At 36.9% G+C, this 22710-nt stretch overlaps 2 protein-coding genes across 4 annotated transcripts; one reads left to right on the top strand and one right to left on the bottom strand.

Annotated features, from left to right (window-relative positions):
• Window positions 1-677: 677 nt before the first annotated feature.
• Window positions 678-15012, bottom strand: LOC132095110 (SPRY domain-containing protein 7). Of its 2 annotated transcripts, none has more exons than XM_059499878.1 (5): window positions 14730-15012; window positions 5767-5883; window positions 4870-5036; window positions 4655-4757; window positions 678-1932 (listed from the first exon to the last, which is right to left on the bottom strand). In XM_059499878.1, exons 1-5 carry the CDS (start codon window positions 14737-14739, stop codon window positions 1835-1837), a joined length of 495 nt encoding a protein of 164 aa, XP_059355861.1. In that variant the 5' UTR covers window positions 14740-15012; the 3' UTR covers window positions 678-1834. The 2 variants fall into 2 exon arrangements, with proteins under 2 accessions (XP_059355861.1, XP_059355860.1); XM_059499877.1 differs by lacking the exon at window positions 14730-15012 and adding an exon at window positions 6301-6667.
• Window positions 5814-11307, top strand: trim13 (tripartite motif containing 13). 2 transcript variants are annotated; one of them, XM_059499874.1, is made up of 2 exons: window positions 5814-5941; window positions 9436-11307. In XM_059499874.1, the coding sequence occupies exon 2, from the start codon at window positions 9442-9444 to the stop codon at window positions 10654-10656; it is 1215 nt and encodes a 404-aa protein (XP_059355857.1). In that variant the 5' UTR covers window positions 5814-5941; window positions 9436-9441; the 3' UTR covers window positions 10657-11307. The 2 variants fall into 2 exon arrangements, with proteins under 2 accessions (XP_059355857.1, XP_059355858.1); XM_059499875.1 differs by lacking the exon at window positions 5814-5941 and adding an exon at window positions 8165-9037.
• Window positions 15013-22710: the final 7698 nt, after the last annotated feature.

Here is a 22710-nt window from a genome sequence, read left to right as displayed (position 1 = left end):
AGCCTCTAATGAGGCTTCAGGTCAACCTCAAACGTGCCTGAAGGGGTGGTCAATGCTTTTACTAGCGTCTTCATAAAAGAGAGAGAGAAAAAAAAGTATATTCCCAATATGGACACTAGATAGCAGCAGACACATATGAACAGCTTTAAGAGCTTCACCAAAAATATTTCCGTTATCTTTCAGACCTGTGGCGTCACTGTCCTTTCAACTGCGCTCTGGCAATGAAGTCCAAACTTTGTCTTAACAGTGTTTAGGCACCAAAGCAGTGAAGATTTAAAAACAGCAGGATGTAAGATCTTAGAAGGAGCCTTTTTTAAAGGCTTTTTCAAAATATTCGCTGAACCCCCTACTATCAGTCATAGAAAATCAAGACAGTAGGAACATAAAGAGAGTCTGCACTGGGAGGGTTTACAGAGTTACTCGCCCATCCATGTTTTGTGTATTACTGGCTGATGCTTAATGGTTCTGTGGCATATGAATAGAACGCGTCAAAATTAAACATTTATTACTAATAAATATATCTATCAGTCTCTCTCTCTATATATATATATATATGATAAAAATAGATTATAAATGGGATTAGTAATGCTTACCCACATTATTCGTCCAATTAACAATACAAGATCTAGGGACACATTTAGAATTTTAAATATAACAGTTTCGTTTTGTAGAGGTGCTTGATTGTTGCCTTTTTTATTTTGTTAGAACAAAGTCATTTTCATTTCACACTATAACACAGGTCTTTGACAGAGACAGAATACTTAGGTTTATTTAATACATCTATTGGGGAATGTACCATAAGACAGTGTACAGCGAGAATTAAAGTTTTTTTGAGGACTAAAAACCAGACTTGACAAGTCTTACAGGACAAAGCTTTTTCAGAGCACCTTTTCTGAAAAGCACATTGCCTTTAGATAGCTGCATGGCCATGCAGTTAACAATAAAACTTAGATGTGGCTGTGTATTCAACTGTGTGAATAAAATAAATGCATGAGTGGTTTTAGTGTTAAGAGTACATAACATTTCTGCAGTAAACAGTAAAATTAGGTTCATAGTTGTAATTAATGTTAGGGTTAGGGTCAGTGGAGCAAAACACATCTGATGAAAAAAGAAATGTTTACCTTCTGTCAAACATTTGAAGGAGTTTGGTAAGATATAAGCTAGGGCAGCAAAAATGATCATGTTAAACAGATTCATGCTTGTCTGTGTCTATTTGACACTGAAACTCTGTTCAGCCAAAGTCACTTGTGTAATATTATGTGCAATAGAGATCATAGAGGTAAAATGTTAAAATACACTGGAAAATACTGTAAACTGCTATTGTTATCTATTAATAAATATGCCTAGTTTAGATTATAGGCAAATGACACTAACAGACTCATCAAATATCAATAGAATAAGAGGTTTTTCACATGTAACTAGTGCAAATACAACTGGTTCATTCAAGAAAGCTGATATTTGTGTAGATATATAAAGTCAAGGGTACATTATCAGTGATTTCTCCATAAATTAAAAACACAAAGCTTATTGTTATAGATTGTCATTAAATAAAAGGCTAAGCTCAGTTTATCAATATCGCCCACTACAGAAAACAGAAATCAATAAGTGTCTTCAGTGCTTATGTAAAGTGTTTTCTGGGTTGTAGATTCTCTCTCTTATTTCTTTGTGTCTACACACACACACACACACACGGGATAAAGTCTGGTCTGTCTTCTAAAAGCAGCAGCAGTAAAAGCAAAGGCAGAAGCAACACTGAGAGAGATTGTAACCACGTGCTGCCACACACACACAGTTCAGCTTGACAATATGTGTGTGTCTGCACACAGACAACAATTCAAAAGATCTGCTGTTCGAACAGAATCTTTTCAAAGCCTTCAGGTGGAGTATGGTAGAAATCACTGAACTGGGCGTCTATGATGGCACTGTCGTCCACTGAGAGAATGAGAGGGGAGATTACAAACATCAATATATTAGTTCCTCATATGAATAAAACTTGTCATTTCATGAAATTTCTTCTCTCCAGTATATTGGTAAAAAAGCATCAACAAATCTGGTTTTTTTTCTGTCCTTTTTTAAAACTTGTATTGTAAGTTTTCGTTAAAGATACATTAAATATATATATATATATATTTTGCTTTATGTTCCCTTTCACAACTTGCACATCTTTAAATGTTATTTAAACCTTTATTTAAACTTAAAGGGATAGTCCACCCAAAAATGAAATATCGATCTTCATTTGCTTGCCCTCATGCTGCATCAAACCTGTATGACTTTATTTCTTCTGCAGATATGTTGAAAACTTTGGGAACCAAACAACATTGGAGCCCAATGACTGCATTAACACTATGACATTTCTCTAAATAATATATATATATATATATATTTTTTTTTTTTCCGTATAGGTTTTCATATAAGTTTGGAAAGACATGAGTAAAACATGATAATCTGATCACTAAAAAAGGCCTGTAACACTTAAAGCCTTTGTAAAGTGGCTGTAAGAAACAAAAACTATCAGTTTGCAAATAAGAGCTTTCCGGGAATGATTTTTACTTTAAACTGTGCAGTGCATCAGCTGTATATATATATACACACACACACACACATATACATATATATATATATATATATATATATATATATATATATATACACACACACATACATTCATACATACAGGTCCGCATGCGCGACCAAAATAAAAAATGCGTTATATAAATATGTTCTGACAGTGCATTTGCGTACCGACATGGTTCACAGCTGTTAATACACAAGTATCATTTTAGATCATAAACTGTGCTATATAAGTTTTATTTTCAACCTGAAAGCATAAAGAGGCAAACAAAGAACGTAGTAGTAAATATTAGCATTTTATTTTTACGTTTACTGTAAAATAAATGTATTTGTATTTAATACTAGGACTGCCTTTTATTTTTTATAATATTAAAATCACACTCTATTATTTTGTTTATTTACTATTATTTTATTTAAAAAAAAACTAAAATAAAGTGCAATAATAATATAACTATTTTTAATAAATTTTTTATAGTTATATTTAATAGGTCATGCTATATGCAGTGTGAGGACCAAACCAAATCTCCAGGTTCTCTTATGAGAACCAGGCTGAAAAAATTATGCGCATCCCTGTATACACACACACACACACACACACACACACACACACACACACGTCCATCTAAAAAAAATTTCATATCGTGAAAGTTAATTTTTTTCTGCAAATTATTTCAAAACGTTACACTTTCCTATTTTCTAGATTAATTACATGTAAAGTAAAACATTTCAAAAGTTCATTTTTTTGTATGTTTTAATTTTGATGATTAGAGCTTACAGCTCATGAAAGTTAGAAATCCAGTATTTCAGAATATTAGAATATTTCCTAATATCAATCAAAAAAAGGGATTTGCAAAACAGAAAAGTTCAAGTTCTTTAAAGTATGTTCATTTATGGACTCAGTACTTGGTCGGGGCTCCTTTAGCACAAACTCCAGCATCAGTGAGGTGTGGCATGGAAGCGATCCTGTGGCACTGCTGAGGCACTATTGAGTCTTCAGCTCATCTGTATTGTTGGATCGACTGTTTCTCATTTTTCTCTTGAAAATATCCCATAGATTCCATATGGGATTCAAGTCAGGTGAGTTGGCTGGCCAGTCAAGCACAGTTATATCATTGTCAGCAAACCACTTGGAAGTGGTTTTGGCACTGTGGACAGGTGCTAAAGTCCTGCTGGAAAAGGAAATCAGCATCCCCATAAAGCTTGTCAGCAGATGAAATCAAATCTCCTGGTATACAGCTGAATTGACTTTGGACTTGATTATAAAACACAATGGGCCAACACCAGCAGACATCACGGCACCCAAATCATCACTGACTTCAGAAACTTCATACTGGACTTCAAGCAGCTTGGATTCTGTGCCTCTCCAGTCTTCCTCCAGACCTTGATTTCCAAATTAAATGGAAAATTAGCTTTTATCTGAAAATAAGACTTTAGACCACTGAGCAACAGTCTAGTTCTTTTTCTTCTTAGCCCAGGTAAGATGCTTCTGACTTTGTTTCTGTTTCAGAGGTGGTTGGTAGCCCTTTTCCTAAAGACGTCTGAGTGTGGTGACTCTTGATGCACTGACTCCAGCTTCAGTCCACTCCTTGTGAAGCTCACCCAAGTGTTTTAATCGGCTTTGCCTGACAGTATTCTCAAGCTTGCAGTCATCCCTGTTGCTTGTGCACCTTTTCTACCCAATTTCTTCCTTCCAGACAACTCTGCATTTAATGTGCTTTGATACAGCACTCTGTGAACAGTAACCTCTTTCAATAATGACCTTCTGTGACCTACCCTCTTTGTGGAGGGTATCAATGATCGTCTTCTGGACCATTGCCAAGTTAGCAGTCTTCCCCGTGATTGTGGTTTCAAGAAAAAGAGACTTCCGGAAGTTATATTGTAGGGATGGTCATTTAATGAAACTCAAATGTAAATATTCTAACATTTTGAGATACTGGATTTTTGACTTTCACGAACTGTAAGCTCTAATAATCAAAATTAAATAAAAACATTTGAAATGTATTACTTTACATGTAAGAAAAATCTACAATATATGAAAGTAAAACATTACAATGATATATAATATGACTGAAATATAACTCACCATAAACTATGGGGAACACAGTCCCTCGAATACCTGAGGCTGGACAGTGCATGTTTTTTCCATTTAAGTACAGGTTCAGTTCCACGTGATCATAGGTCACCCCCTTAAAAAAAAGAGACACATTTACGATCAGAAGCAATGTCTTGTACAGTACTTACTTGCTGTATTACTCAATTTGATAGCTCACTGTCCAAATTCCAAGAGTTAAAAGGTACCACTATATCCCCCTCCTGAGGCAGGCTGTTGGCAGGTAATCGGTTCTTCTCCTCATTGTTGTGGTATATGGAGCCATCGTGTCTAAGCACCAAACTGTGACTGTCTCGACCCAGTGGCACCTGGTTCAGATTCACCTTCTGAGTGGCCACACCGATCCCCCAAACACCTGCACCACACACAAAACAGCAGCACACCTTCATGAGACAGCTGTACTTATCCATCTGAAGAACATTACAGAGAAGTAAAATGAAAAAATATCAAAATGCAAAAAAGGGTCCTAATAATAAGTTACTTTGCATTTAATTAATATAAATTATTATAGCATTTTAGTGGTACATAAAATTAAATATATATTTAAATAAAGTCTATGATTATGAGATTGAACTTAGAATATGCTGGGAGTAAACTAAAAATTAAGAGAATAAAGTTATAGCAATGATGAGATTAAATTAGAAAAATGACTTTATTCTCAAAATATTACAACTTTAATCTAATTTTGCTTTGACTTCCTTGTCAAACTTGACTTACTATCATAAATGATATTTTATATTAAGGGACAATTCCTCAACCATATGAAAACACTCAGCATGGTATCCCTGTCTTGCTTTATTTTGGTTATTGCAATTGATTCAGTTACTTAACTCTCAATTCTTATTTTATTTATGTATTATTTATATGTCAGAATCTATTCCACATCAGCTTCACACTCAACAACATTCCTCTTTGAGACAACAAATACATCTCTCTGACAGCTCCACAGTGCTACAGTGTTTGTACAGGTATTAGAAAAACATTAAAAACAACCAAAGCGAAACCTAAAAACCTGGTTACAATATAACATGATGAAAGTCTGACCCTGCTGACTGTATAGTAACAACTATGACGGAGTCACTCACCCGTGGACTGGATCTTGAACTCAAAATAGCTCTTGTTCTGGTGTAGAGGGGCGTTGGCGAGACAGGCTCCAGTTCCACAGATCCGCCTCCCGCTTTTCACGATGACCACATCCGTCCCTGGGAAAAAAGGCCAAGCAAACTCTCAGGACCTCCCTGTCACAGCACTCAAATACAGGTATGCATTTCATAATGTTTTCAGAGATAACTGCAGAAGAACGAGGCTGAGGTGACACCCACTAGTGTTACCTGATTCACTCAATCACGAGAGATAAAACAGACACTGGATCTGTCGGCTGTGTACTAGCAGCTAGCATGTGACCCAGAGGAGTAAGGACTTGTTCATTAGACACTGTTAGGAACGAGTGCACATTACTTACTTTAAAACAGTGATTGTAAACCGATATTTTAGTTCAGTTGTGTTCAAGCCGCTGTTTTTAGTGTATAGCACAATCTGCTAGCTTGACACATCTCTTCACTTTAAATGTAAATGGGTGTCTTCTAGTGACCCTGCAGAGCAGTGGAAATGACTCTTACCCATGTGGTGCGTGTCTAGATGTACGGTGGGCATCTCTTTGAGGGGGGCATGGCCCGCTCCGCCATCCCCGCAGCAGGCCAAACACGTAAACACCGCAGCCATTCTCGCGCCGAGATCACCGGAAGTGCAGTTACACGCGGCAGACACAAGAGCGCACAATGCTTCCAAGATAGAACGGATCCCACGGAAAAATGATTGTTGACTAGTGGTGCTGTTTTGACACACACAGAGGTACACCTCAAGGCGGCGCTACCGGCTCAGAAAGTTTTTTTTTTTTTTTATTCAATGCTTTGAACAACACAGAAAGGCATTCATAACTGACAGTAAACTAAATTTTTATTCACATTCTGTACACCATATCACAGAATAAATTTAAGATAAAATACAAATATTGAGGAGAAAAAAAAAATATATATATATATATATATATATATATATATATATATATATATATATATATATATATAAAGACAAATAAAAATTAGGGGAGTAGGAGGCTCTCACATTATGAAACCAAAATATAAAGTATACAAGTGCCTTGCTTTTACACTTTTCATCCCTCTTAACGTCTCCAAATATATTACAAATTCCTTTTTTAAAAATTCCAAATTCCTTTTTAAAAAGCACTAATCATGGGGGAGTTTGTTTTATTATTATTTACAAATATGAATGTAACATTTCAGCAACAAATTGCTCATTACATAAGATATATTTTATCCTAAATAAGAAACCAGATTTAATTTCCCATGAGAGGATTACAGGTATTCTTTGTTGTATCCAGCTGAATGAATCATGCCAGAATGTTTGTACCAAATTACACTGAAAAAACAAGTGTTTTTATCTCCAAATGTGCATAATTGGCATATATTTGAGTCCCCAGTATTAAAACTTACTCTTAAAAATTATTTTGCAGGGTAAATGTGATTCATCATTTTAAAGTGCACCTCTTTACATTTAGGGTTGACAGGAAATGTTAGAAAATTACAAAATCTCTATTTTTCTTTCAAATCCAGCAATCACAAACAACTGTAAATGGTCTATCCGGACCAGGACAGAGAAAAGTTACAGATAGCTGGTGACAAAAGACGTGTGTGTGACGCCCTATCTGCAGTCTGGATGAAAATGTACATCCGTATAATCACTCTGAGAAACTTTAATAGCCAATTAAATTGAAAATAAACCGTGATCATGCAATTGGAACAGTTTAAACTGGAGGATTTTATTTTTATTGGCCACTTTCACCTCACCAAGAGTTAGAGAATATGTGACCCTGGCTGTGAAAACCCAGCTAAAGTAATTTTCTTATTTGTGATTTAATTTTTAATACATAAAATCATCCTTCGTAAGATAAAGAACATTCTGTGAAAATTTAACATTTATATCTTTATTATTGACCGAGTAAGGCCATGTCAGATTAAAGTCATAGTGAAATTAATGGTTGAAATCAAACTTTGATGTTTGTTCTCTCATTCGATATTGAGACTTTAGCCTGGATTTCACACAGAGAGGGTAACATATATTTGTACATTATTTTATGACAGGTAATCATGTAGCAAGGTGTTTAAACTTCAAAGCCAAAACAGCTTTTGTTACTTAACCTGAAAATCACAAATAAAACAAACCATATACCATACTGTTGAATTGGACTGGGATAAAATTGTATATAATTGTATATAATTGTATATAAAATTGTTTTATTATCGAATTAACACTAAATAAAAACAAACAAATCATAAAAAGCGCTTATCCTGTTTCTGTGACAAACCGGTTCGCTGAGCCCTCTCGTGGCCAATTACGTCACTGCACGCGGATTCATCCCTGACTCGACCAATGAGCGCAGCGCCTCGGAAGCCCTTCTCTTCCTGATGGCATGGAAACAGGGGAAGAAAAATCGAGGTCAAAATATTTTGACACGTGACTCGGTGGCGATTGGTTATCGATGCGGCAAGACCCTGACACATGGCACGGGCATATGCGACCGAAGTGGCGTGATAAAGGATCATCTTCATGGCAGGAAACCCGACGTGCTTTTCGATTGTCTGTGTCTGTAACCCATGACTAGATGTACACGAAAATCACTTCGTTACTGTAGCTCAGTGAATAGATGAATTAGGCGTTTGTGTGGGTAGATGATGGGTAACGCCAGTGTTGACGTAATCTGCAGAGAAACGCTGATCTAGGAGAGAGTGAGTGCTCCCCCGCAACAACCCCAAACAAGAATGAAGGAATCCTCTGCATTTCTTTTTCACCGCACAAAACGTGTAGTCAAACGCTCGAGTCTGCAAATACACTTAGCTACGCGGATATCACGCTGAATGTGGCGTTGAAATGTTTGTCTCTAGATGCACTATTCATTAGCTGTTTTTTCGCATTCTTTTTAACTGCCTGGCCATACTAACTTGACCTGAATTAGTTAAAATTTCCCAATTGGAAAGAGCGAAGTCTGCACAGCAACAAGAGCCATGATTGCGTTGCGGACTGCCTGAGCTTCTACTGCGCCTCTGGTCCAATTGCTGATGCTTCCCGCCTGCAACATCTGCCACAGCCGTAGTAATACCTTGACAACCGGACCCGGGCGAACCGAGAAACATTTCTGACAACTCGACGGCGGGGAATCTTTTTTCTAAATCAATGCCTTGAAGTTTGTTGGACAGGTCCTCGAATATTCCTGCACCAAAGTTCTCACGCGGCAATTAAAAATGAAGTACTGGTGCGCTCAGGAGTCTTCATCATCAGGCAATCTGACCTCCCATATTTGATTAACCTGTCGTGCCTCTTCCACAGAATCGCGTGCTGTGCATTGAAAAACAACTTCTGATCGATGCAGATGATGTTGATTCTTAAAAAAAAAACTGCACGCTAAGCTTCATATGGATGCAGTTTTAATTTTCAGCCAATTTGGTTCTATTATGTATTCACTAGACTCGTAACGCATTCTCGCAAAAGTAAATAAATATTTGGTTTATTGCGCGTAATGTAGATTATGTCCAAAATGACACTGGACAGCACTGCGTGCTCTAGACTTCAGAACCGGTGTGGGATGCACGAGAAAGACGCTTGCCAAGATGATGAAAGTTGCATTGATGTGTCATGCCCCCGACAAGCTTATATATTGATGTCTTTTTCCACCTTAGGATACGATGGAGCTCTTGGAGGAGGACCTCACATGCCCAATATGCTGCTGTCTTTTCGAGGATCCGCGCGTCCTGCCGTGCTCTCACAGCTTCTGCAAGAAGTGTCTGGAGGGCATCCTGGACGGTAACCGGAGCCCTGCTTGGAGACCACCGTTCAAATGTCCGACCTGTCGAAAGGAGACCGTGCACAACGGCATCGCGAGCTTGCAAGTCAATTACTCCCTGCGTGGCATCGTGGAGAAGTACAACAGGATTCGAGTGATGCCGACGATGTCTCTCTGCCGAGTTCACAGCGGACAGCCGCTCAACATCTTCTGCGCCACGGACCTGAAGCTCATCTGTGGCTTCTGCGCCACGACAGGTGATCATAAAGGACACACGTTTTGCGCCCTGGAGGAGGCGTATGAACGCGAGAAGCTCGCGTTTGAGGAGTTGTTTCGTGTCGTGGAGGGCTGGAGGGGCGAGGAGGTGCATTCGTGCCTGGAATCGTTAGAAGGAGCGAAGAGGAAAGCGCTGGAGAGGGTCTCGCGGGACGCGGATCGAGTCTCAGAGTACTTTGAAAAAGTTTTACGCACGCTGGAGCACAAACGGAGCGAGATCCTCTCGGACTTTGAGACCCTGAAGATCGCGGTCATGCAGACCTTTGACCCTGAGATCAACCAGCTCCGCTCGGCGCTCGAGGAGCAGCAGCGTGCGCTCAGCATCGCCGAATCCTTTCGGTCGCTCTCCGACCCGCTGACTTTCCTCCAGCAGATGCAGGACTTCAGAGAAAAGCTGCGCGTCATTCAGGGAACGCCGCTGCCGTCGCGGACGGACGTGGACGTGGGGTTGCGTGGCCTGCAAAGCTTCGATGTGAAGGAATGGGACCGGGTGCGTCTTGGAGAAGTGGACAAGCTGTGTGCCCCTTACCAGAGCAGCACCTACCTGGCTTCGCTGCCCCCTGCCGCAGCTCCGCGCTACTCCCGTGTGCTGTGGAGAGTTGTTCTGGTTGTATGTGCGTGTTTCACAGCGCTGAACTTTCTCCCGTCGGACTGTCTCGCTCTGAGCATCCAGGATAAGGTGGTCGCACTCAGTGGCTTTTCTCTGCCGTGTTCTGGAGAGATTGTGCGCTGGCTTGGCTTCTGCTGGAAAGAAGCGGAAGCGATCTGCACGCTAATAACCGAGCTGTGTCGGAACTGTATCTTGGACATGATAAACACAACATCAGATTTCCTCAGCTGATTTTATAACTCCATTCATTAGGTACTTTTTTATGTCCTACAATGTGCCAACCTAGAAAATCCCTTAGATTTGTAGCATTGGGAAAATCTGTTTTTGAATGTGTAACAAGAATGGCCGATTCATACACACACACACACACACACACACACACACACACACACAGTCAGTATGAGTGCTAGTAAACTGCACTGATTTTGTCTGTTGGGTTTAAATGGAAAATTGAGTGTAGATGGATCGTGGTTTACTAATGGGATGACATTCCTATATCTTACATTTAATAAAATGTATTGTTCACTTAAGTTACACAGAGCTGTATACTTCGTCTCCAAACGTTCCTCTCGAATACAAGTTTTCATTTTTTAATATATCATGCGTTATTGCCGTTTTGGAAACGGCAATATAAGAAATGAACTGGGGAAAAAACCCTAAAGAAGAGGAACACATTCCGATTGTGGATTGATATCGTTTATCTGCTCTGTGCAAGTTATCAGGAGACTCAAGGTTAAACGTTACGTAACTGAATGTCAGTCTTGTACCAGGACAGTAAGTTCAGTTCTTCAGTATTTTTATTATTTTTTTTTACTGTGAATGAACTTGTTTAATGATATATGTTTGTTTTGTTGTTGAATTAATACATATTGCGATAATATACATCAAATGTTGTAATATCATTTGCCATTAAGAGAAAGTTTTATTATTAGCGCCACAACAAAACTTTATCTGAACATCATGATCATTATTGGCTAATGTAATAGATTCGTGTTTTGAGGGGAAATTGTTATATTTTTTTATACAAAAAAAACAACAACACCACATTCTAACCTCATCAATGTCTTGGTAATGTTTACAGTTTCACCCAGGAGAGACATGAGAAGTGCACCATTAAACACAAAGTAAGGAATTTTTAAGAGGAAAAGAAAAGAAAAAGGTATCCCCGATTTTGGCACTGTTTAAACAGGAGTCCAGAGATTGGCGTGACGTCACCACCGGAGCCCTGCGCACGTCACTGAACATATATTTAGCCGACTGTTGCCAGGCGAATTGGGGGATGAAAAGTGAAATTACCTACTTTAACCTACTTTACAGAATAAAACCTTACATAACTTGGAGTAAATTGAATAACAACGAATTTATTAATAAATATATTTTTTTTTGAAGCCTGCAGAACACATTGCGACTAATATGAAGCTCACTCTGAAATGGCGCCATGTGTTATGTAATTCCAATTCTTCGATTTTAACATTGTGTCTTTAAAATAACGACACTTATCTTAACTCTACCACAGATCTATCTTACACCAGTAGAGCTCACGATTATTGTAAGAAAAAACAGCAATCATGTCAACACACGAATAGGCTATTTCTTTTTTGCTTTAAATGTTTTGTTTGTGTTAAATGTTTCTAAAGACTAATGATTTAATTGTTTTAATAGTCGGTTTTGTCAATACTCGTCTCATAAAGTTGCCACACTGAAAAGTTGCACTTTGCATGTCGTCATTTTATCCTGTTTTTTTATCTTCACAGTTGAAATGTGCGATGATACTCCAAATAAATTCATATATGTATGCTATATATTAAAGTTATAGCATTATGCTTGATTTATTTTAAAGTTGTCAAATTAAATACCCTACATGCATACGTCGACATTGACCTACGAAGCCGAAAAAAAAAGAAAACTTTGGCGCTTGTCCTGTAATTGAAAAATGTGAAATGCATTAGGCTACTTTTTTTCTTTTTTTGCAGACACTAAAGCAAACAAGCATTTGTACATTATATAACCGGATAGCATACACCAGATACACGAAATAATATGATCGCCGTTTAATTTCAATTACAAGCCGCATAAATTAAAGTGCATCAGGCGGCGCATCGTGAAATAGCAACAGAACCTTGTTGGGATGAAACATCTGATAAATGATGCAGAAATAAGGATCATCAGCAATTAGCCTATAATTGCAAATGTCTCAAAACTCCCTAACAAAGTGTTATGGTGGTCGTGATAGCAAATTAAATGAATAAAATAGCCTACACATTGTATTTATTAATATTACGTTAACATTTACATAGCCTATGCAATGTCCTGTTTCTAACATTTAAAGCACTCCGCAAAGAGCCGTAATGATTTGAGACTCAGTCTCATTCATTTTGTCTACTGAATGAAAAGAGCGTGGAAATCAGCAGCTGTGTGCAGAGAAAAATTTGAGAGCTGAAATATATGAAGGTGAATTTATTTGGACATACCCAAGTTTCCCCGACATAAACACTCTCACACACTTAAAAAAATAGACGGACTTTTTCCTCCTCAGATTTTGTGTCTACACACGATGATCAAAAACTGCAATTAGTTGTAAAAATCAGTATATTCAAAATTAAATTAAGCGAAAAACATGTATTTTATTTAAATGTCTGCGAGTAAGCATCTACATAGCCTAGATATTTTTCACAGCCATGTTAAATGACTAATAAGAGGACTTCTCGATGTATCACACAGCAAAATAAGTGTAAAGCGCCGAAAACATGCATTTAGGTTCTGATCAAACGTAGACTATTTAATAATTAAAAGAGGTGCTTAAAAATCCGTCCTCATATGAAGTTATCCATTTGCAAAAAAAAAAAAAAAAGTGATGAGACAATGAACCATTACATCTTAAAAAAAATCCTATTAAATTATTAAAATGTGTATGTTTTGCCGTTACCAAATAATTAAAATCAGCTCTATGAAACCGTGCACTATTGCTGCATGATCAGCTGTTGACCATCTTTAGATCATGTCTAAAAGCATCACATGATTAAATCGACCTGTGTCAGAAGTGATCGTGTTTCGAGCTGAAGGCGACAGCGGATTTAAGTGCTGGTCAATTAAACAATCAAACAAACAAAACAAAAAATTGTAACGTCTTTCCTTTATTGTCAAACCTACAAAACGTGATAAAATCATGCAAACGAAGCATTCAGACATTAAAACACACAATTCTGCGTGTAAACGGCCCCCTTATAAAACTGGCCCCTTTAAAAAATATAAAAGTATTTGACCCCTGTAAATCATAAAAAAATAAATAAAATGACTATAATTTCTCAAAGACATGGCAAGAACGAGTCCAACCCGTGGTTACATGTGCGAAGATGCTCATAAATCTGTCTTTCTGATTGGTTTTCGTAAAATGGCGGATTTAAAAAAAAAAATTTTAAGCTATTTGAGCCCTGCACTGTATTTTTTTTTCAGGCCGATAGACCTTTGTGTGAAATTTCACAAAAAAATGTGTAGGCCGTTATTTAATACAAGCACTGTCACTAAAGTTACATAATAAGTGGCTTGTACTGTTAACATGAAATGACACGTCATTTACATGTACCGGGAAAACCGGAAAATAACGTGCAGAGTCGCTGGGTGCTAAGCGTTTAGATGCTGATGTTATATAAGAAATATAGGCCTATGGTACGCATGCGCTGCTCGGGAACCTCTCCAGCAACAACATGGAGACATTGGCCTCTAATATTAATATGCCGTCCATTTTAACCAGCGGAATAATCTCGGTACAAATATCTTAAAACTTTGCTCAGTTGTTATAGTAAAAAGTCTATTTGGAGTCAGTTTTGTGCTCTCAGTGTACTCACCGGAAATAAGGAAAACTTGGGGGAAAAAAAAAAAAAAAAAAAAAAACCATTAACACTTCACGCTATACGGTTTCATCAACAGAAAAATAGCACTTTTCTACAACAGTATTCAAATACAGTAGAGACGAAAAGCGTCCAGAAAGATGAGATCTCCCCAAAATAAAAGTTGCGTTCCTTGTGGAAAGAGCTGAACAGATACAGCAACAATAACGAGGCTCAAAGGAGCATGCCACAGGTCAGACAACATCTTCCTCTTTTTTCAGTTTTATTATTTACTTACAGTAACACAAAAATGCAACAGTGATTTCATTTGGAATATTTCATTTAAAAAAAATTAAAGGATTCAAGGGATTAATTATATTTTTACATAATACTTCTCATATAAAAAAAGAAAAACACATAAATTGAACAAAAGCTACTTAACTTCTCAAACAAATGAAACACTGCACCTATCTTTACCTTTGACCATTCAGTTCATCCCGGTGAGACTGAGGTCCTCCTGTTGGTTTGATGATTCAGTCCATGAAGGTGTTTCAGTACCAGTGAGTCAGCTAGGCCCTGGTCGCTGAGATAAAAAGATGACATGCATGTGCTGTTTGGTGACTTCGTGCTTCAGCAGCACGAGCAATATTGGAGGCATTGGCCAAGGAGTAACTCCAATATTTACATGCTGCTAAAGCAAGACAACACACACATTCACACACACAATCTTTCTCTTTTCTCTCTCTCTCGACTGCGTAGGTCCCAGGAATTGATGTTGCAGCACATCACGGCCTGCATCTCTGTATCACCACAAACCATTCTGTGCTGCTACACCATCACCTAGAGAGGGTCCCTCCCTCTCAATCACACACTCACACCCTCGGCAACATGACCAAGCACTGCCAGAATCACAGAGCGAGTGACTCTTCTCCTCTCCTCCCTCTCTTTCTCTCAGCAGGGTTTGAGGCATTCCAGGACTCCATCTGAAACACAGAAGAGAGGACGACGCTTGAGTGAGAACACACACACAGCAGCTGGACGTGATGCTGTCAGTTTGCAGTAAATACTTCAGTGTCTAGTCTACTGTTCTGCAAACCATTTGCATCCAATAAGAAAAATACATATACACACATTTGTGTTCAGGACCTGATAAATGTACAATTAAGTGTTCAGGATATACATGTTGGGTTAATATTTTATATTTCTAATTTTTGCATGCTTATAATGTACATTTTAAATATGTTTCATTGATGTCTGATAACAAACACACTTTAAAAATAAAAGCATACATAAAACTTATATTTATCACTACTTATTGCACACTGAATCACATCATATTTTACACTTTAGTAAAAAGGCACCTACAAGTCAAAACTAATGTTATGCCACGATTTAAAAGGTCCATCATTGCCAGTGGGTCCTGCACTGTTTTAACAAATTTACTTTTTATTATATTTTTAAACAGGACACAAGAGATGAAAAAATGAGGCCATTACAAGAGTTTTAAATAGTAATCAATATTTTATTTTCACATCATCATCATCATCATCCCCAGTGGTACATTACCCTCCGTTTTTATTTTCCACAGGCTGCAGACACACCTCTAAGCAACTTTCAAGCATTATACTGAAAGCTGTCCTCTGGCAACTCCAATAGAAATAATGATATTAAAGAAACCAGCACTACGGTCTTCTAGACAAGACTGGATTTAACCTCCAAGATGGTGATTCAGCACTTAGCCACTGACAACAACAACAACATCCAGCTTCGTAGTCATCTTCACCAGCAGGAACAGTCCAGCCACCAGCTTCCCAAAGTGCTGCCCCACAGCTGAAGACATCTCTTAAGCCCACACACTGCTAAACAAGATCTCTATTCTTTCTGAATCAATCCCTGTGCTCTGTGCCTGTTACCATACAAAATGTACAGTTACGGGGAAAAAAAAGCTCATGTTAATGTTTACCAAGTCAAACTTGACATGAGACATCATTAATATAATAAAGACATAAAAAAAAAACCTAAGTACTGATCGTGATGTTAGATACATTTATACACCTGACAATAGATTGGCAAACACAGAATCTCAAAAACAAAGTATTTTCTTTGACACCTCAGCTTCCTAAAGATTTAAAATGTAGTTATCTTAAAATATAATTGAATAGTGTTGAATAATATTTGATTTTGTAGAATTGTAGCATTAAACACTATTTCAAGTACACTTCCATGCCTGCTTTTATGTTGAATATTGTGAAACAGCAGAAAGGTGAGATCTGCAGTGAGTGTACTAAATAACACAGCATTTTACTGCCAACAACACTTGTGATGAACAGATTAAATCATTTTCTTGAAATGTAACCGTTTGTATCTTTATTAGTATACTAAAATACATTTTAATTATAATAAAAGATTAATTAATTGTTTGTTTGTTTATTAAGTTTTTTACGCCATGTTAGCATCATGGCTATTTACATGGCAAACAAGTTCAGTATCATCCATAAGATTTACATTATATAAAACATTTCAACTTAACATAAGATAGAAAATCTAAAATTCATTTAGGTGGTACATATTCAAATATTCCATGCAAGCATGTTTCTGAATAAAAGCGTTTTCTAGCAGCATCATAAAAATTACAATTCAACAAAATATGCTTAATAGTCAAAGGAACTTTACATGAAAGACATAAAGGAGGAACTTCGCCTATTAATAAAAACCCATGGGTAAGTCTTGAATGCCCCAGTCTACACCTAGTAAACACAACTTGATCATGTCTTGATTTAAATTTATAGAAGCTACTTTTTATACGGTTTATTTCATACAGCTTATTATTTTTATTTCCATCCCATTCTTTCTGCCACTTATTAGTTATATATAAATTAATTACTGGTTTAAAATCAGAAGGTGGTAAAGATTAATTAGTGACATGTTTCAAGCAACTGTTTATTATGATCACCAAGGTGTAACATTGACTCCAAGGTTATGACCTGACTAACATAACCATTCATTTGGGTCAGTGATGCAACATGTATTCACGGTCAAGAAACTGACCATTGTGACAATGCTACAATATTTATATACTCCTGATATAATCACTGACGGTAAAAAAAAAAAAAATTCTTGTAAAAAAATAAAATAAAAATAAAACGAGCATAGGAGATTGACAGCAAACAAGAGTAGATGAAATATCCAAAATCAGCCATTTATTTCTGTCACCCCAACAAAACCTAATGCCTAGCTGTGATCTATGAGACCGACAGAAAGACAACTAGAACCTCTCACACACACATTATAGTCAATGCTACAGTAGTTTTATGAGGCAGTGGCCTGCACTTGATAATGACAACAAACTCTAATTGCTTCTAAACAAGAGTTGGCATCTGAAATATTTTTTTTCTTCCAGCATTTACTTCAGCTAACACACCTCAAAAGGCACGAAAAACAAATAAAACCACTACAGACATTACAGTGAATTTGCACTTTCACAGAAGCTAGGGCCAAGCCACCACTGCCTGTAAAAAGGGATTCAAAATCATGATAGGCATGTGGAAGTACATTTCAATTTAAATAAAAATAAATTATTTGTTTTACACTTCCCTTGTGCAAACAAGCACTGTGTCGATCTAAAGCACACATCTCATTGCTTGAAGGGAATTTTAAAGCCTGAACACCATGATGGCTTGCCAGATGCCAAATGCTGAAAGTGTCATTTACTGGTTATATAGCACCTGAACTGCCTAGATGCTGTAAAAATGGGTTTAAGCTTCTCTCTTAAAACAATTAACACAACATACAAAATAAATTGCATTGAGATGTTATTACCTTGAATTGTTTTGTAGTTCCTGATATCACAACCAGGCAAATTCTGGAAAAAAAGAAGAGAGGTCATCAAAATACAGATATTAGATTTACAGCTGCAGTTTTCAGGAAGCTGGTGTAACAGACAGCAGAACAATTTAAAAACAGATACATATATAGTTTAATAAAATAATAATTGAATACACCTATACTTTGAAAAGTAAAAAAACAAGATACATTTATTAGTGCTACAGTGTGTGTGTGTGTGTGTGTATGAGAGAAAGTTGCTGTGAACTATGAGTGGATGTGTGTTCTCTGATAACACTGTGTGTGTGAGGTGTAAAATAATACTATAATATGTAGATTATAAAATAGACATCAATCGTAAATGCACCCTTAAAGATACATTCCCTTCAAAAGATATAAATAAGAAGAATGAGCTAAACTATTACTGGCCTACACAAGAAACCACTCCTGAAATTTACATCTAATACCTCGTAAGTTTGCCTCAAAAAGCTCCTTCAAATTCACTAGAATTTTTTTTTGAAAAATAAAAAACTAATTATGCATTTCTTTGAGATGTGAACCAGAGATACACGTGTAGCACAAAAACAGAGACTGACGAGAAAACGTTTTTCCCCCTCCTTTCACCAACTCCCCACATGTCTCTCTTCCCTCACACACACACACACACACAGAGAGAGAGCAAGCCTTATGCTAGGATATTATAAATGAGAATCTTCACAGGAAGCATCGGACCACATGAATTTTTATCATGGAGAGAAAAAAAGACGACTCAGTCACACCAAAGTTATCAGACAACTATCAGAACTGAAAAGGAGACTTGGGAAAAACAAACATCTAGAACGACTTTGAGTAACAGAGCAGGGCAAATACAACCAAAACTCCATGAATCAAACCATTTCAAAAATATCTGGGGTTATTTTTATGCTTAAAAATATTTTTTATAAAGTCTTACCATCAAAGGGATATTAAAAGTTCTTTCAACTCTATAATGTGTGTAGTTGGCCAAACCTCCATTTTGGGGTTTAATCTTGTGCACTAGCAACATCATAATCCCACAAGATAAGTGCACATTATGTGCACCATATTACGCTATAATTTTAAGTCGTGCTGTATTTATATAATTTGAATATATACAAAGCAGTACATGAGCACACAACTCTTTGATAAGCTAGACAGTGTTCATGTGCATATGTGTGTGTGCGCGAGGAGGACCGTCAGAGCCCCGAAACGAGTCTCTGTGAGTGAAAGGGGGTGTGAATGAATGTATAACATTTAACCTCTCTCTGCTTGTATTTTACTGAGCTCACATGACCTCAGGGTCAAAGGGTATCACCTTCCACTCCTCCATCAACATCAGCATGTGACACGTTCGCACACTCCGAGACTCAGGCTCATGCAGGAAACTCGCCCATGCAATTATTTTGTCAGTTAAATGGTCAAAAGAAAATTTTGCTAAATGACACTTTTTATTTCACACATTTAACTTAAGATCACTGAAGAAGGAAGCAACTAACTTTGCAGAAAAAAAACATAAAATGTTAAAAATAAATAAAACCATGAAAACTTAATTACTTCTGTCGTCTGCAAATAATATACAAACAGCATTCATATTCAAACCCTGTAATATAACTACACTTCTGCATTTGTAGTTATGAAAGCTCTGTGTGTGTGTGTGTGTGTGTGTGTGTGTGTGTGTGTGTGTCTCTCAAACAAATTTTCTGCAATCAAAAAAAAAAAAATCTCAAGACTGTGTAAATATTTAGCTAAAGAAAGAATGACAGCAGGCAAGCCTCCACACCTGTACAGCACTGCTGCACCTGAGTACGGCTGAAACTACACACACCTGTGCCCTGACTGCAACCTCTCATTGTTACACACATGCACTGATCAAAGAAAGCTCTGCAACACTGCAAACAGCCTGGATCCGCAACAGCTCCCATCCAACCCAAACTTAAACTGTCATTAATTAGAGAGATGCTCTAAACAGTCAATATCTCAGCTGTAAGTCTCATAGTTAGGACTGGCATGCTTTATACATAAAAAAAAATAAATTAAAAAAAGTGCAACCCTCACATACATACACACACACAACTTTCCCTGTAATCATTCTGTGTGCCTGTGACCGCACATTTGCTCCTGAACATCACAATAGGCCAAAACAAGAACACTGGAGTTTCTATTTGAGTAAAAAAAAAAACAAACTGTCACATCGCACAGTTGATGGCAAACTCAGAAAATGCTGGACTGGTGTATGACAAAATTAACATGGTGTATCTCATAAAATTACCCACGTAATTAACTGATAAATAAGCTCTATATTAAAACAGAGTGTGTATATTACAACCTCTGGTCAGGAGATCTGAAGTGTAAGACTTTATTTCCTGCAGATTCACGTTTACACTCTCTCACACTCGTAGGCACACAAAGCATGACTGACTTAATGTATTCTTGTTTTTTTTCTAACTAGTTGTTTAATTCTGTACACACCACAATTTAACTTCTCTAGTCTGGTGAATATTACCTTTTAAAACTCAGTCGAGCTGGCAGCATAAAAACTCAGCTTCTCTCAAAATTCAGCCCTGGACACACCAGCACAATGTCACAATGTCTTAACATGCAACATATTTTAAGTTCAACTGCCCACACTTAAATCGTGTCATCTGTATCATTATATTATTGACTCAAAAAAAAAAAAAGTAAATGCATTAAACATTTTAGAAAACAATTGTATTTTTCGTCTAAGCAGGCAAACAAAGATTACAACTGAATAGGGACAGAAGTAAAAAAAAAAAAAAAAAAAAAAAAAAAAAAAAAAAAGGACCCTGTGGGTGGAAAATTTATATTTTCCCCCCTAAAAGAGCTAAAAAAGGTGTACAAAATAGAAACCACTAAATAATACTATTATAGATAATAGATGTATATCAACTTCAAGTGTAGAGAGTTATCTGACTAAATAACCTTCAAGTTTACTGATTACATATTTTGATGGTAATGGATCATCATCATATGTACTCTGTCAGTCTTATGGAGTGCATTAATTTGAACTTTGTGTGCGATTAAGTTGTTAAAGTGTTTCCAACAAACTAAAAAAAAAAAAAAAGAAAAGATAATACAAAGTAATACTGTTATACTACTGATTAGTATAAATGCCTACAGTAGGTGATATTCCTGAAATATGATTAAAATAGCCTAGTTATGACTAAAATGTCTTTGCACTGGGCAAAAAAAATCAAAATATTTAGTATATATTGTAGTATCAGCACTGCCACTAAAACTGGGACATTTGAGTCAGTGTGACGTGTCTGTTGATTAAACTGCAATGTTGCGAACATGATAAAGAGATCGTTGTGGTTTAGTTGTGGGGGTTTCCCTACGGTCCTAGGCAGGATCAACTCATGGGAAGAAAAACTGCCAGGAAATTAAAAAAACAAAAACAAAAACAAAAACAAAAAAACACTTTGGACCTAATGTAAAAAACACTCAGACAAATAATATTTGGTATTGGGCTGTACTAAGCAAACTACATTAATACAAAAACATTAGGGAGTTAAATAAATAGAGTAAAAGAATCTGACTAAAATGTGAACTGCGTGCATATTTCAGGAAGAGGCAGGCTGAGAATCATTTTGACTTTGACCACTGTGCCTTTTTTTTTTTTGGCCAAGTGAATGTGTAACTCTAATGTGCAATAGAATAAATTATGATTACACCTCAAATGTAAATTATCTGTAACTGTAACAGTTAGACTGATTTTTTGTGCCTAGTCATTCTATGCTCCAATGGGTCTTTTGTCATAATGTAAGGTTTCTGTCAAAGGGCTTATGCTGGTATATGGTGTAACTTGTGTCACTTTTTTTGTGGATGTCCATTAAACAACTAACACCTAATTAAACTCAAACCATGTTATTTAGGCAAAACTAGAGAGCTTGTAGATTTGTGGGGATATTAACCATATTTGTAACATTCTACATTAGGCCACATTTATATACAAGGGTACAAAGTATCACTTGAACAAGCTGAAATCTATAAATATTGTGAAATACTGCAAAAATAAAACAAAAAATTACACAAACAGTGCATAATACTAAGGTTAGGTCTATAACGTCTATTAAATATTAAAAAACTGGATTCTCTGAACTGCCTTGCCCTGTTTGGGTTCATGGTGACCCGGGGAGTCACTGGGTTAACCTCCATGACATCACATGACATGGACAGGGCCTTTACATCAATCAGCACAATTAGGAGGTCAAAGCATCATGGTAATGACTTCATGACCTTTCTGCGTGTGACCTCTACATTAAGGAGAACAAAAGTACCCGAATTGCTACTTTCCTTGATGCATAGAGGATTTGTTATTAAGTCGAGTTCAATACATAGACTGTATAAAAACAGGTTCAATACAACAATTAAAACAAAAAAACAAAAAAAAAAACATAAGAACAGGCTGAAAAATACGGCGCTGGTCTAAGAGCTGAGGTGCACACGCTGACAGAGAAAAAAGGCAGGCAAAATCATCGACTGCCGACCTAAGATCACTCTGAAAGATGATGAGCTCTCGCTCTCGTTGCAATACATAAAAGTACATTTTCCACTAACACCTAAAATCAGTATGACGAGTAATCGCACTTCACAATTA

The sequence above is a fragment of the Carassius carassius genome, chromosome 19 (genome assembly GCF_963082965.1).
Source record: "Carassius carassius chromosome 19, fCarCar2.1, whole genome shotgun sequence".
NCBI lineage: Eukaryota > Metazoa > Chordata > Actinopteri > Cypriniformes > Cyprinidae > Carassius > Carassius carassius.
This window is presented reverse-complemented; position numbering and strand designations above follow the sequence as displayed.